The sequence below is a fragment of the Oreochromis niloticus genome, linkage group LG6 (genome assembly GCF_001858045.2).
Source record: "Oreochromis niloticus isolate F11D_XX linkage group LG6, O_niloticus_UMD_NMBU, whole genome shotgun sequence".
Lineage (NCBI taxonomy): Eukaryota > Metazoa > Chordata > Actinopteri > Cichliformes > Cichlidae > Oreochromis > Oreochromis niloticus.
In genome coordinates, this window is record NC_031971.2 from 39,367,625 (window position 1) to 39,383,597 (window position 15,973).

Below are 15,973 nucleotides of genomic sequence, written 5' to 3' on the forward strand. Positions count from 1 at the left end.
ACAGGTTTTCATTTTTTCTCTTGTAAAGTTTCCTTTTTTACAAAATTTGCTTCTTGTTTAATGTAAATGTACAACCTCAATCCCCTTATTATTGTTGATTATAATAATAATTTTTGTTGTTGTTGTAATAGAACATTCAGTTAATTTCAGTTAATCACAGTAATTCAGTCATTAAATTGAATTATGTACCTACTGGAAGACATCAGTTCTCTGAAACAAGCCATTTTAACCCGCTCTCTTCTTATTGGCTGACTTCTGGAAGCCTGCACAGGAGCGCTAGGATACTCTCTTTAAGTCACTGCTACCAGTGCATGAAACCACATCATGGTGTATTTGTGGTGTGTGTATTTATTGCTGTTTATATCATTTCAGGGTATTCTGGGTTCAGGCTTTGCCCTGAAGGTCCAGGAGCAGCACAGACAGAAGCACTTTGAGAAGAGAAGAAACCCAGCGGCCTACCTCATCCAGGTAAAACAGACACCCTGTTATTCTTTTGTCTCTGACACATATCTCTGTTTTGGGCTGGACAATGAAGACCTTAACGCTGATGATTCAATCCACTGTAGTGTTTTTAAAATCTATAAGTGACTGTCATTCTCCAGTTTGTCCTTTTCCTTCGTGGACTTGACGAAACCCAGTGAAAGCAGATATTTTCACCCTGTGCAGCCCAGTTCCCTCCTCATCTTCTCAAAGCTCAATCATCTTTTTCACCTCCTACTAGTATAGCCATAGACTGTATATAAAAGATGGTCATGGCTACCATGAGATCACCATCTGGGTTGCAGAGTCCGGTTTTTCTTTCTTTCTTGCCGTTTTGAAAGCAGGCGTCACGAGCACAGGTGGATCTGAGAGTGAAACCGAGGGACGTTCCGCACACATCGTCTATCAAAGCTTGCTCACTTTTTTTAAGAGAACTATAATTTACACAGTGTATTCAATAAAACATGAAATCAGATGATAAACTTACCAGGAAAGTGTTCCTGAAGCTATGCCATGGATCGGGAGCAGAGCACTTTTTTCACTTTTTCTGATCTTCTCCTAAACCTGAGGCAGAACTTTTAATGTCCCAGTGGGACCAGCTTGGGTCACTGGTGTGAGCCGTAAATTGATTTGTTCTACTACTGATTTGCTCGACCTGTCCAACCTCCAAAGTTAAACTTTTTCACCCTTTAAAATGGGGAAATATGAATTTTGTGCACATGAATATGAATAAGCATATGAGACCATAGAGAGAAAGATCCATCCATCCTCTTCCACTTATCGTTTTCAGGGTCTTGGGGGGGGTGGAGCCTATCCTAGCTGTCTTAGGGCAAGAGGCAGGGTACACCCTGGACAGGTCGCCAGTCTGTCTCAGGGCTAACACATAGACAACCATTCGCACTCACATTCACACCTATGGGTGTGACAGACCCCAGCATGATGGTGGAATTGAACTCAGGACCTTCTTACTGTGAGGCAGCTGTGCTAACCACCACTGCCCAATGAAGATTCATGACAAGGAGAAAAAAAACCTGTAAAATCCATGTCCAGACACAAATAAATGGAGGTCATGATTATTTTTAAGAACTTAGAAATTCAACGTTAAACTCATGAGACCTCAGTGTAGTTCATTAATAACCCAACGTTAGCAGTTTATTTCTTGTGACTTTATTTATGCTTTAAAATGTCTGTTCAGGTCATCTAATTTAGATGATCTCTTGAAGTTCCAAAGACTTCTTCAGTTTCTAAAGCTGATGAGGAGTCTGTGTTGTAGGTGGCTGACAGCATCTCTGTCCAAGTGGTGTCCGACAACTCCAACTATCCGCCACCTATGATTCGGTCCTGAGGTCCCTTCCCAGACGATCTAACAACATTCACTCGTCGTCCTATATGACCTTAACAAATTACATGATGACAGGGTGGGACAACAACTTGCAAACAAGCACGACATGTCCGGAAAGAACTCCAACGTGACAATCCTGGGTTAAATACCCGGGACTCGCCATCAGCTTTTGGAACCTAAGAAGGCTTTCAGATGAAGTCCAGTTTGGATTAAAGCAATTGTTTAAATGTGTCATAAACTTTTCCTTCCTACTGAGCTTATTGTCTGAAAAAATCCAAAAGCTTGGCGGGGGTTATTTGGGGGGACGGTTGTTTTGTTTTTGTTTGGGTTTTTTTGGTCCATGGTGATGCTAAATTGAGAGCTGAGTTACAGAGAAAACTCCTCCCACTGTATGTCTGTCTTTTATATACAGTCTATGGTATAAAGCACAGAAACACCACCGATCCCCTTCGTCCTGCTACCTGATCATCACTCACCTTTAGTTTCATCCTGACTTTCACTGGTGCTGACCTCACATTGTCCTCCTCGTATATTTCCCCACATGCTTCCTTTTCCTCTTGTCCATCATATGTTCCAATCTCCTCCTCCTCGTCTTCATCCTGTGCATCCCCATGTTGTACCAGGCTGCGTGGCGTTATTACTCCACCGACAGCACCAGGCCCTACCTGGACGCCACGTGGCGGCACTATGAGAGCCTCCTGCCTATCCACAGGCATGTATCCATGCCTGACCGCCGGCCGACCCCAGACGTGTGACACACCCGTGTTTTAGTTTTCACTAATCAGCTCTTTTTTACTTTCTTTTCTTTTCTCCTCTTCTCCCGACTCCCTACTTGTTTTTCTTTTGTTTTTTTCACTTTTTTTCTGTCTGTGTATCATTTTTTTCTGGGAGGGGGGTCTTTTAATTTTTCCCTTCCTCCTATTTTTTTGTGTATTCTGCATGCAGTGTGTTTGGCGTAGTTATGCGGCTGATGAGAACTCGGTTTCCATTGCTACCTGGAAGCCTCACTTGAAGGCGTTGCATACCTGCAGCCCTACAAAGTAGGTACAACTATGGCAGCTGGTGTCTGTATTTGGTGTCTGTGCCACATTCCTTTCCTGCACTTCAACCGTGAAAATTTAAAGTTCATTTAGATCCTCTTTGGATTATTCACTTTTCCTGCTCTGTCCTGTCGTTTCACGTATCTGCTTTTTTTCTCTTTATTGAAAATTTATAGAAGAAGTGATTTTAGAATTATAATTTATCAATGACAGATAATTTCCAGGCTCCGTTAATGTAAAAAAAAATAATAAAATAAAATAAAATGTAAAAAGCTGACTCCTTCATCTGCTTCTCTATAAATGTCTCCGTCTGTGCGCTGAGTGCTCAATGGGCCAGGAACTTTCGCTGCTTTGAGGGACCGAGGCAGCAATTTTAGCCGTCACCCTTTCATGGCACGTCTATTTATGACTCCAATTGTGGCTTCAATGAGCCAATCGGGCTTTTTGAACTCAAAGCCCTCATCCTCTCAAAAGCCCCAGGCCCAGAGTGATTTAGAGGGACAGCGCACCTATCTCAGTCTGTCAGTGTGTCAAGCTTTAGCTGTAGTGCAGCTTTTTTACAGAAAATGATGAGGGATGCTGAAAGAGTTGAGAAATTTTCCCCAGTGCCGTCAAACTGTCAACTTCCATCAAGTGGTTCTTCATGTTACTGTCAATGACAAGAAAGTTGGTATTTATAATAAAACCATACGTAATTTTACCTTCATAGTGCGAATATTTTCAAATTTTACAGCCCTCAAAGTACAAAAGGGATGGTTTTAAATTAAAGGCTTTTTAAGTGTCAGTATTTATTATATCCACATGAAACCTTCAGGACTGAAAATGACATTTAATCTCTGTTAAAAACTGCTACCAAATCACCACGAGTGTCACAATCGAAAGCCACAATCAAGGTTTTATTTCAGTAAGATTTGTTTTTCTCTACAACAACAGTGGTGGGCAACTCCAGGCCTCAAGGGCCGGTGTCCTGCAGGTTTTAGATGTGTCCTTGATCCAACACAGCAATTTAAATGGTTAAATGACCTCCTCAACATGTCTTGAAGTTCACCTGAGGCCTGGTAATGAACTAATCATTTGATTCAGGTCTGCTGACCCAGGGTGAGATCTAAAACCTGCAGGACACCGGCCCTCGAGGCCTGGAGTTTGACACCGCTGCTCTATAACCATCTCTGAGCTTCAGTATCTCGTGATACATCATAACGTTTCAGATTGGATTCAATAGCACAACTTTAATGTCTGCAGTGTAGAGGAACAGATGCCCCAGAGAATTCACTTCAAAAAGTGCATTCTGGGTAAACATTAAATGCTCATATCACCTTGTGAGATATGCGTCTGCTCAAAACAAGTCATCGCATGAAAGTTCTTCTTTCACCTACCTGACTTTGTGTGATCGGTGTCAGAACAAGTTTCTAAAATCATCAGTCCAATCTGAATCGTCATTGGTGTTCACGTGTTCTTTATAACAGTTTGGACCGCGTCACCAAAGCTGACATGCTTTTGTCTGAGTTGTAGGAGTGTTGCCTGGCTGCAGGTGCTTCTCAGCATTCAGAAACCGCTTGAAGGCCAATTCACAGGTTCCATGTTTGCGCCTCACCTGGTTTCTGTCTTAAGGCGTCACACTTTATATGGGACCACACATTATTTCTGTTTGTGTCCCCACATATTGAGGCACTTTCCCACATTTTTATTGGCTCCAGTTCACAAACGTAAACACATCTCACCAACAGATGTGCTGACTCAAGGATGCTGAAACTCCAAGATGAATTCCAGGCACGGCAGCAGCTGACATACCTGTCGCATAACAGCATAAAAACAAACTTCTGCTTATAAAAGCTGGAAAAATGGAATTAAGTTAAAAAAAAACTGCAAGCTGCATAGTGTGTCTGTGTTTCTTTTCTTAAATTGGCTATGTCAAAAATTCAATCTGCATTTTAGCATTAATCTCATCACCCATGTTGTCCCACACAAATATCATAAACTTCATGTTTAGTTTGTTGGGACTTGATCAGAACTTGAACATGTGCTGGAAAAGAAGCTCCTGAAGTTTTGTATTTCATACCCTGTGAGGTAAAAAAAGATTTAACTATGCAGTTAAATCTGAATTATGTTTATAACTAAGAAAGTTTCAGAAACATCCCTCCCTCTGATTTATTTTTTTTAATAAATCATACCGTGTCTACTCCAGCCAGCAAATTCTATTTTTTAAAATGACCTAAGACGAGCACTTTATCCATGAAGCTGCCCAGTCTGTACCAAAACCTGCTTTGCTCTACGTATATCTAAAAAGAGCTTCTTCCTGTTCCTTTCAGAATAAAATCAAATCAACACATACACTGCATGACTGCTATAACCCCACGTACTGTTGCTACACATTTTAGAAAAGATCATAAACCTGTAGAACCCACATGGGTTATATTGGCACAATAATGTTTTTATTTAAATGAAAGTCAAAATGACAGATCATCGTAATGTGATGACACGCGCTGTGAGAAATGACTGGTATCATCCCAAACAGCACATGGTAAAAGCAGAAAAGCTGCTCTTAAAAGCTCGCCTCCCCTCATGTTTCAGTATCAGCATTTACGAGTTTTATGCACTGACATTTAAATACTGTTTAAAATTATCCACAGTTCCGTGATGTAATCCAGGCATCTAACCAAGCTGCTAAACGCTAATACTCAAGCTAGTTATGCACTTTGAATTATAGAAATGGGGAGCTTTTCTTCTTTGGTTAAAGAACATTTTTTAAAATTTCATGATTTGTGCATTTTTTGGCACCCTGCAAACACCGAGTCATTGAGGTTTGTTTTCCACCCCTCCTATGTGCTTTTGAAAGCCATCTGTGGAGCCTGGAAATATTGGGAAAGCTATCTGCAATGTATACAATAAATGCATTGCAGATGGTTACATATAGTGTACAGTTATAGCTTTATGATTACTTTATTTAAAGGAGTAATGTGTGAAACATGCAGTCCTTAGGTCACTTTCTTCTCTAGCTGCTGCTGCTGCTTTAGTGTGCATGAACCTGCATGTTTGTAGTGAGCCTGCTGTTTGTTAAGGTTTCCACCATCAGGCCTGTTATTGATCGATGTGTTGCTGCCTTCAAATCCTCTGCACTTGTGAAAGAAACAGCTGCTGGCAAAGCTTGTGATGCAGAAATCTCCCTATCATGCTGAAACACATTGGTGCGTTTGCAGGTTTTAGCTCAGTTATAAATCATGTATAACTCGTATTTTAATGAATTCCTAAAGCTCACATCATCACGACTTCAACTGGAGAGTAAAGGAGTTTTAAACATGCTGAGTGTGTCATTCATCACTGTGGACATAAACTTTGCATTTATGATGTTGCCGTTAAAGAAGAATTCTCATTTCTGAGGCCGAGCTAACTTTACACACTGAAACAGTTTGCGAAAGGAGCGTTAGCAGGAGCTCCCTGCAGCTTTCAAATAAAAAGATTTGAATACAAATCATTTTAAATGATTGGTTTTGAGTCAAAGCAAAAGTAAACATAGAAATCAGTTGCCTGGAAAAGCCTTGGTGCTAAGTATAAGAGGCACAACCTGCATTACCCAACATGAAGAGTGTCCAGCAGGTTCACTGTCCAGTACACGTCAGGGTGTGCTTTATAAACTGGTTTCTTGGTTTTCATTAAGCCAAAAGAGTTCATGTTATTATGTGGAATAATGCATCCACTTCACTGCTCCAGGATCTCCTGCTAGTTGGACTAACCTCATCCTCACCTAGGAAGTGCCAGGATATGTCCTGGTTAGATACCTGAACCACTCTAGCAGGCTCCTGTTCATGTGATGGAGCAGCAGCTCTATGCCGAGTCCTTCCTGACTTACTGAGCTCCTCATGTTCCATCCAGAGTCTTGCCACCCTTCGAAGAAACCTCATCTGAACTCTAAACCCTCCCCCCTTGGCTTTGCCTAGAAAGTCTAGAAAGTTATGACCAGTATTAATGACCAAGGGCAACCCTGGCAGAGGCCAGCTTCTACTGTGCCCGGGTCCAAATTATTTCCGGCAGTGTGAACCAGGCTCTCACTGCGGTTGTGCAGAAAATGAACATCCTGTAATAATGGATCAGATACCCAATATTCCTTGGTCTTGGAAGAGACCAAGCTGCAAAACAAAAAATGATGCACTGTATTACCTTGCAATAACATTGTAACTTTGACCAAAAAAGACTGTTCACTGTGGTAGATTACATAACTTACCATACAAAAATTGATGCAAGACAAAGCGGAAAATATTAGTTAAACTCTCTTTAATACAACATATGAGATTTCTAAAAAATGGGCTAAAACTTGCAAAAGCACCAGTATTATCTTATAAGCACTGTACTATTACTGAAGTTTTATGAAAAGATGTGTTCTCAAATATCTTTCCTTTTCTGATCTGTCTGCTGCAGGAAGGAGCAGGGAGAGTCGACCACAAGGTTTGTGACTGTTTGACCTTCGCTGTGTTACATGGTGTTGTAAGTCCACAACTTGAAAATAGGGCTGGGCATCAAATCAGAGAATGTATTAACAAAGCTGATACGGCGCAGTACCACATGTGACCACTTGGGAAATTTACCTGAAAATAACTGAGTGTCCGAATTTTGGTTTCATCGCTTTTTCTTCTTTTTTTTTTTAGTCGAATGTTTGCAATTACTAGAGTTTTTAGATTAACTTTAAAAGTCAGCTTTAGACTTTAGAGTTTCTGACTCCTGCCTGTATATCAAAGATGAATGACGGCTATAAGCTACACCTAAAAAATGTTATGAAGGGGGAATCGATCTATAGAGGCCAAAATGGTTTTAGGTATCAGGCTATAAATGTGTTTATTTCTGCTGTACAGCCGGACTTCTTGGACACTGGTTGTTAGAGGAACGGATGTTATTCTGGCACTTCTTTTTCAACCCTCATCTGCACTTTGCAGCTCACTCATTAGTGATTTCCCGTGGCCACGCCCACATTGACTTTCTATTCTAATGACATCATGAAATCAAAGGTGTCCACACCTTTGGGACAACTTAGCTACACTGGATGTATCTGATGGTGCATCACATCAAAAATGTGGTGCAGCTTTTGTTTTTATCACTCACTCAAATTCAGTTTGAGATACAAAGGATTTCTTGCAATGCTCTAGTGCAGCGGTTCCTAACCCCCAGGCCACGGACCGGTACCGGTTCGTGAGTCGTTTGGTACTGGGCCACGAGAGTTAAGGCTCACGTGTGAAATTTATAGTTTTCAGGGTTTTTATCATTATTTTTTTTAATCGTTTTTATCGTTGACTCAGTTTCCCTGGGTCTTTTCCCATTTGTTATGAATAAATCTCATTTTTTTTGGTACCGGTACTGGTTTTAGTTTGTTGTATTTATCCGCGGCACCTTAAAGGCCGGTCCGTGAAAATATTGTCAGACATAAACCGGTCTGTGGCGCAAAAAAGGTTGGGGACCGCTGCTGTAATGCTAACGAATGAGCGCGGGGAAAATCAGCAGCAAAGCTGAAGAAGTTCTGTTAATACATACGTGATCTGCATCATTATGTGCAAAGTTCAAACAATGGCCGGCCGTCTTTGAGGGCTCTTTCCGCCACACTTCTGTGCGACCTGCGTGGTCACCCAGACAGAACAGGTGCCCTAACAGGAGCTGAAGGCCATAAGGGTGATGACATGTTGCCTGGAAAAGCAGCCACTTTTACACAAGCACTCTGTATGACTCAGTGTTTTGACTTTCTGTTTGGTGCAGTTTTTTTCTTTTTATTGCATTTTCTCTCCAAAAGAGAGAAAAATAAAATCATTTACACACCACGTTCACTACACACACAGGCAAACACACACACCATTTTTCTCATGCTTTAAACCATCCTCTTGCCTGAGGTATCTATTACACACTTATTAAAAATGTTATTCTGCGTGATTATGTCCTAATATTGCTTAATTTTGTAATGAAATCAGTGCTCCTGATGTTTCTCTTTTAGCTAATGCATTTATAGACTCATTTGGGGAGGGCAGTGCGCAGGGCAGTGCGCAGGGCAGCGGAGGCTGTGTGATGTAATATGTTGTGTTTGCAGTTATGAAACACTGAGTAAATGTTTGTCTGCAAACCACCGCTGCGAACTGAAGGCAGGCGTGCTTTCTTTTTTTTATATTACTCTTTCCCTTTGAACCTGGTTTATGAAATACACCACAATGTAGAAAAGGTGATGGAGGTTCTGCAAAACCCCCAACTCTATTTATGTCTCCACTGCAGAGCTAGTGAGGAGGGATTAAACGCCACACTGTGCAGTCAGTGTAGAGCTGCCCTGCTTTATTAACAGATGCAGTATATATGAGAAAAGCCAGTGAGGAAACCAAAATATTACATGGGAAACAAAATGGATTTGCATGTTTATACCTTCACTAAACCCACACGACTCTGTGTAAAGGTCCCTGTCCGCTCACTGGTGATTCAGGCACTTGTTGCCATGGCCCAGCTGAATTCACATAGTTAAATGAGGGATATCGGCATGAAGTGTGTGACTCACCAAATTGCAGCCTTTTTCAAATGGTCCTGTAGATGTTCATTTTCCTCTACTAAGCTCAATTTGCCTCCGTTCTGCTGCTTCTAAATGTCAGTGGTCGACAAATTGAAACTCCAGCGGTAAATGTATTACTTTGTACTTCCTACACTTCATGCATACAGTCCTGCAAAGGTTCATCACTCAGTTATTCTGCAGAGCTTACACTAAGAAAGTGGTGTTTAGATGCAGACAGAAAGATTTTCTCTCATCTATTTCTGCTTCATGTAACACATCACCGTGTGTCTATCTCCCCTTGGTTTTTAGTAAAAATCATAGTAATAAACAGAAGCTACTGAGGAGGTGTACTGCTCGGAAACATAGGTACACAGCATCTCTGCTCCCCGTGACATGAAGTTTTTCTTTGGGAATGCTGACTAATTCTTGATGCATGGGTATCTGTAGGAGGCTGTGCAGCCTCAGAGAGAGCAGAGCCAGAAAACCCTGCAGGGAGACATCAGTCGCCTTCATAGTAACACACTATCTGCCTTTTGTTTGATATTTGCCTGAGCAATGCGCTACTTGTGCCTGTTGTGATTTTGGTTTTTAACTGTCAGATCATTACAGTCTGTGCCAGGTTTCGTTCTCAGCAGCAGCTCCTCTGAAATAACTAATTAGCTTTTTCTCTGGATGTAGTGAGATTGAAATTACCGTGTGTGTGTGTGTGTGTGTGTGTGTGTGTGATGCACCGTCAACATTTTCTTCTTCACTCACCTCCTTGTATTCCACCTAAATGATAAACCGCACTTCATTCACCAGAACCCACACAGACATTGAAATCCCAGGTACCATCCCCTCCACTGGTGAGAAGCATTGCTTCTTATTGCTAACCACCTAACAGCTATGAGACTCTCCCAGTTACTTCTTACATCATGCGCTCTGATTTCTAACGTGAGGGATATGGGTCAGAGTCGGTGCAAAGTCTTGAGTGCCTCACTGCCACTCGGCGCAGTCAGCAGTGAGCAACAGTAGCTAACTCTCCAAAAGTTGAATCTGTTCATCTGGACGTAGCGTTTTGTGGGAGAAACGTTTCGTCACTCATCCAAGTGACTTCTTCAGTCTCAGCTGACTGCAGGTTTCCCCAAACCTTATAAACAGGACATTTGCATAATGACTGAAACCAGCCCACTGAAGGAACAATGGGCTGTGAGGTCAGTTCCTTAATCATAATTATGCAAATTCCCATGACCATTGATCAACAATCACTGACCAAAACCCACTGATCAAAGAACACTGATCAATGGCCATGAGTACCATTCACAGAGAGTTGGGGAATGGCTGCAATCACAGCATTGTAAGATGGTGACAGATGTACCCTTAGGCCCCCTCCTCGATTCAGAGATGGTCTTTCCCTTTTCACGTAAATGGCCTCCTTGACTCCGCGCTCAAACCAGCGTTCCTCCCTGTCCAGGATGTGTACATCCTCATCATTGAAAGACTGTCCACTGGCCTGTAGGTGTAAATAGACTGCAGAGTCCTGGCCTGATGAGGTTGCTCTTCTGTGTTGTGCCATCCGCTTCGCGGACTGAGCCCTAATGACTGAGCCCTCACGGGCTCAGTCATTAGTGTCAAGTCACGTTGAGACTAACAACTGAGATCATGACGTTTATTTTATAAGTTATTAGAAAGGAGGATTGAGCAGGATGCACTCGTTGGCTGATAACGTGTTAATGAAATCATTAGCCATCCTGTTGACTTTTTAAATGGACGCAACAACGCTTAGCTAGCAGCTTTATATCATGGCAGCACCACCCTGGTGACGTCTGCCTTTTATCTCCAGCCTATTGAGTTTAAGAGTAAGAATTTACTGAGAGACGAATCAACACATTCAATACCAAAATCAACAGATTTGGTGACAATAAGAAGAACACAGACTTCAGTTTAATCCTCTGCAGCGTGTAAATGATGCACGGCTGACGCCTGCGAACGGCTTTGCATGCTGTCATTCTGCATAAACACAGAATCTGTCACTAATTATCTCCACACCTCATGGTCCTGCCTGTTCACACTCTGCAGGTAATTCTTATGAATTTTCATCCATAAACTTACACTTTTATATAAAAACATGCGATACATTTAATATAACTGTGCGACACCCGCTGCCTCTTTTAATGATGTGTAAACTAATTGGTCACACAAGACCGCATACTGTGCACACTTGCAGGAACAAACCACAAGCATCATCACACAGCTGAAGCTTCATATCTAACCAAAGCTTGCATTTTGTCTAAAGCATCTGCTGCAATGCATGCTGGTCTGTCTCCATCCTGTCCTGCAGCCCTTATACTAAATGATTGCTGCCATTTTCAGCAGTTTATGAAGGAACACTTTTCCAGGATAACTTGTTGCTATCATGAAAATCATTTATCGCTCACACGTTTACCTCTTTGTCATTTTCACCCCACTTCACTTCCTTCTTCTTTCCCCTTCTCGCTCCAATCTCCCTCTGTACTACTCTTCATCACTAATTTCAGCCAGAAGTTGAGTTTCAAAGAGCGGGTGAGGATGGCGAGCCCCCGAGGTCAGAGCATCAAGAATAGACAGACGTCATCGGTGAACGACAGGCGCTCTCCGGTGGCTGACGCTGGCACAGAGGGCACCAGCCCCGCCAAGGTTCAGAAGAGCTGGAGCTTCAACGACCGCACGCGGTTCAGACCGTCGCTCCGCCTTAAGAGTCAGTCCCGCTCCACCACTGATGGTGAGTGTGCCATTCTGCTTTCACTGCCAGTATTTTATATCAGTGTGGATTATTAACAAAGCAAAATCACCTCTTTTGTTTGGCTTCTGGCCTCCACCAAGCTGGTTTTTTAGTGGTGGCCTATAATTGTTATAAATATCTGCTAAGTAACATATTAATGTACCAAAACTGAAGATGGGCTTCTTGGTTTCATCATCTTCTCTATATTATCATGGAGTCTTTAACTTGAGGTGCCCGTTGTTGCGATTTGGCGTTGTATAAATAAAACTGGACAAAACTGCCTTTCCTGTGAGAAAAAAAATAAAGTTGCTAGAATTTTTTTCTATTTAAATTTTGAAATGTCTCAATGTCTTTTTTGTTTAGAGCAGGTCTAATAAGTTATTTTAGCCATTAAGCTACATTCACTGCTGTGTGCTGTGAAGGTCAAAATCGGCCAGTTTCAGTCATGTGGGATTAACAGGAAGTGAGTAACCTCTACAAACAGCTGCTCTTGCTCTTCCTCGAGTGCCACATTTAAAGAAAGGTGTTCCTGAGATATAAAAATAAGCACAAACCAAACAACTTCTGCTCATCAAATGGTCAATGAGAGCTCAAGGGTATTGTATCTCTACCAACCAATATCAAATTCTTCCTTCAGGTCCAAGCATGTGATAACTGCCCGAACCTCACTGCTCGTATTTAACTGACTCTCGATCCAGCTCATCAGAACTGGTTTGGCTCACTAATGACGCAGCGGAGTGGAGGAATGCTGATGGCTGCTGTGCTCCCTTTCTTTGGCCTAGCAGTGCCGGCCTGGCGAGTCCTCCTGGGTAACGGCCAGTTGGTGTTTGTGGGCGGACTGATGGATAGATGGAAGGTGGGGTGGTGAGCTCCAGGAGCCATATGGGGTGTCAGAGCCGTCCAGCTGGCTGAGGCCTGCTGGTGGAGAGGAATCATTAGCCAAGCTAGCCAAAACCAAACTGGTTGGCTGGTTAGCCACGCTGTGTCTGATCGCTGACATGTTGGCTAAGTGAGACATTAGAGGATGGGAAACATCTCCCTTCCATTCGGGCTTAATTAGAAATGAAACCAGGAATTATTTTAGTGGAAAGTTTTTAATGGAGCAAATCATTAATCAGCACTGTTTTTCATCAGCAGCAGGTCTGACAAAACCCACATGCTGTGGAGTAATCAATCCTTTCCTGAGGTCATCTACAGTGTTTAGTTCAACAGAACACATCAACGGCATTAACCCTGTGCTTACCTCCTCAGGGTGCTCAGGGTTCCTGCTTTTGGAAAATCAAAATGAAGTCTTTCTAAACCTTTAATGCTTTTAAAGGTTTAGAAAGCTCACAGAGATCCCCACAGCCCAACAGAGGCGTGTAACTATGAAGTGAGGGTCAATGGGTTAGTAAGCTGTGTTGATCTTAAAGTCCGGGGTTTAGTCTCTTTTGAGTCTTCAGTCACTTTTTACCTGTTAGATCGAGGTGATAACTTATTCTCAAATAAAACAGCGACCTGGTCATGAGCAGGTTTTGTTTCGAGTTTCCGTCTAAAACCAGCTTGAAGTGTCCAAAACTACAAAAACTACTAGGGTCAAAAGTATTCGTCAGACGTTCTTCAGCAGGAGTGATGCAAATTTTAAGTTGTCATATTGGAAGACAAAGCCATTACCCAGACCTGGTTTTGCCTTCTGACTGCTCAAGGTTTTCATCTTCACATATCTTTCTTTCATCACGATTCCTTCCACCTTGGTGAGATTCCGAGTTCCAGATGCACTGAAGCATGCTCCCATCATCGTGTTTCCCTGTGCAGACGGTGTTCTTTGGGTTGTCTGCTCCTCCCTTCTTTCTCTGAACATAAGCAGCGTTTCTGTGGCCAAAGAGCTCTAGTTTTGTCTCATATGAACAAAGGACGCACTTTCAGAATGCATAAACTTTCTCCAGGTGGTCCTTGACATTCTTCAGTCTGGCTTGAAAGTGTCTCTTACGAAGAAGTGGAGTTTTTCTTGGTCTGCAACCTCATAGTCAGTTTGATTTTTGGAGGTTAATTCATTTTACAACTGCATTAGTTTGTTAACCTAACAGAAACATCACTCTACATAACCACAACCTAAAATAATGAGCTAGCCACGATAAGACATGATCTTCACTTTTCAAATATGTATTTGTACCAGTCAATCAAAACTGCACTGCCCCAATTTTATGCTCCACCAATGTGCAAATGGATGCATCATAAAAAAAAGTGTGCCCACGTATAGTTATTATTTATGTATTCATGGGAGTCTAGAGGGACTGACTCGCTTTTAGAGCCAACCTCAAGTGGCCATTAGAGGAACTGCAGTTAGTGGAACGTCTCTTTTCAGACCCATCTTGATTGTGATTTGTAAAGCAAACCATGACATGAAGTTTCTGCGACTGCATGTTAGTGTGTGATCCAACACAGCTCAGTGCAATCTGTTGTTTGTGTGGATGCAAAATGTCCTCATTGGCATAAAGTGACTTCATCGCTAACACAGAAATAAATAATCCTCTTTTTCTGCGCCTCTCTTCCAAACAGCAGACTCCAACATTACAGCGGAGGACGGTTTTGATGAGAAGGGCTGTCACTGCGACATCTCGGTGGAGGACTTGCAGCCCTCGGTCAAGTCTGTCATCCGAGCTGTCAGGTGAGACAGAGGAAATGAGACTTCCTCTTTCAGTCTAACTTCTGCTGCAGTTTTCCGTGACCCCGGCTGCAGGCAAACTAACTCTGATTGCGGCCAACCCCCCGCCGTCTTCTGATTGAACGAGCTCAGGGGATTAAAGTGACCGGATGGTTTTTATTTCTGTTAGTTTATTTTTGGATCATCAGGAAATATGGTTAGTGGGAGGATTAAAAGCTGTGTAAGGTGATCGTGTCACAAGGAAACAAGAGTACACAAGTCTTCATGTCCTTCGTGTCCTGAAAGAACTAAAGAGCCTGTTAGATGCAAGGTCATCATATGTTCCCAACCAGCAGGAGTTGAATAAAAGTTAAAAGCAGCTGAGTGTTTGAATCATTAAATATATAATAACTAAGACTATAATGCTGAAGCTTCTGTGGCTCCATGTGGTGGACGAGCTCCTTAACAAGACACCTCATGTTGGTTTTTCTTTTAGTTTCTTACTTTATGAGCATCGACAGACTTTCAGTTTTATCAAAAAAACAATAATAAACATCAGTGGTACACCTCAATCCCTTTATCCAGCTTCCACATATAAAGTGAACCGGCTGTCACGCATCACTTTGTGGACACAGACAGGTGTGAAAATAGTGACGCGGCCACATCAGTCACCATAGCCTTCACTAAAGGCTAAAACTTTAACGTAGGTACCTGCTGTATTTACAAAATTATGAAGGATCAAAAATGCTGGAAATACAGCAGATACACATCAGTGCACTTCACAGGCTTGTATTCTGAAAATATTTACAGTGTAAAGGAAATATTTTTTTTGCATTGCTTCATTAAATATGCTTCAGTTATTGTGCAAAGAAAAGTGGAAATTCACTAATCAAACGTCCTACGTGCCAAACTCGAGGCCGCTGAGGGGCCAAGAAGCTAAACAGACGCGCTCACTTCCACGGCACCTGCAAGCTAACAAGCTTCCTTACGCAGACGCACCCAAAGCAAAGCTGATGATGAAGTCCATAGTAGAGTTTTGTGTATGCACTCGCTCACAACAGTCTCACATTAAGCCTCATTCTGAGGTACATTCTGAAACCACATGACAGCACAGAGATGTGAAGGTAAGTTGGGGGTACGGCAACTTCAGGAAGTCACTAAATGAGATTTGCAGCTGCAGCAAAAATGTTCTTTGAGTCAAATCTGACAATAGCAGAAGCCAGGTATGCCATTCACCTCATAA

At 42.2% G+C, this 15,973-nt stretch overlaps 1 protein-coding gene across 7 annotated transcripts in view; it reads left to right on the forward strand.

Annotated features, from left to right (window-relative positions):
- The window catches only part of kcnq5b (potassium voltage-gated channel, KQT-like subfamily, member 5b), a 129,495-nt gene that overhangs the window by 107,044 nt on the left and 6,478 nt on the right, over window positions 1-15,973 (forward strand). For 2 of the 7 annotated variants that reach the window (XM_019359496.2, XM_005470151.4), the window contains exons 7-11: window positions 373-468; window positions 2,768-2,862; window positions 7,276-7,302; window positions 11,884-12,107; window positions 14,649-14,754. In XM_019359496.2, coding sequence (XP_019215041.1) covers window positions 373-468; window positions 2,768-2,862; window positions 7,276-7,302; window positions 11,884-12,107; window positions 14,649-14,754 — 548 coding nt within the window. Of the gene's footprint in view, window positions 1-372; window positions 469-2,445; window positions 2,535-2,767; window positions 2,863-7,275; window positions 7,303-11,883; window positions 12,114-14,645; window positions 14,755-15,973 lie in introns of all 7 variants that reach the window. The other 5 variants (XM_005470148.4, XM_005470150.4, XM_005470149.4 and 2 more) reach the window with 3 other exon arrangements.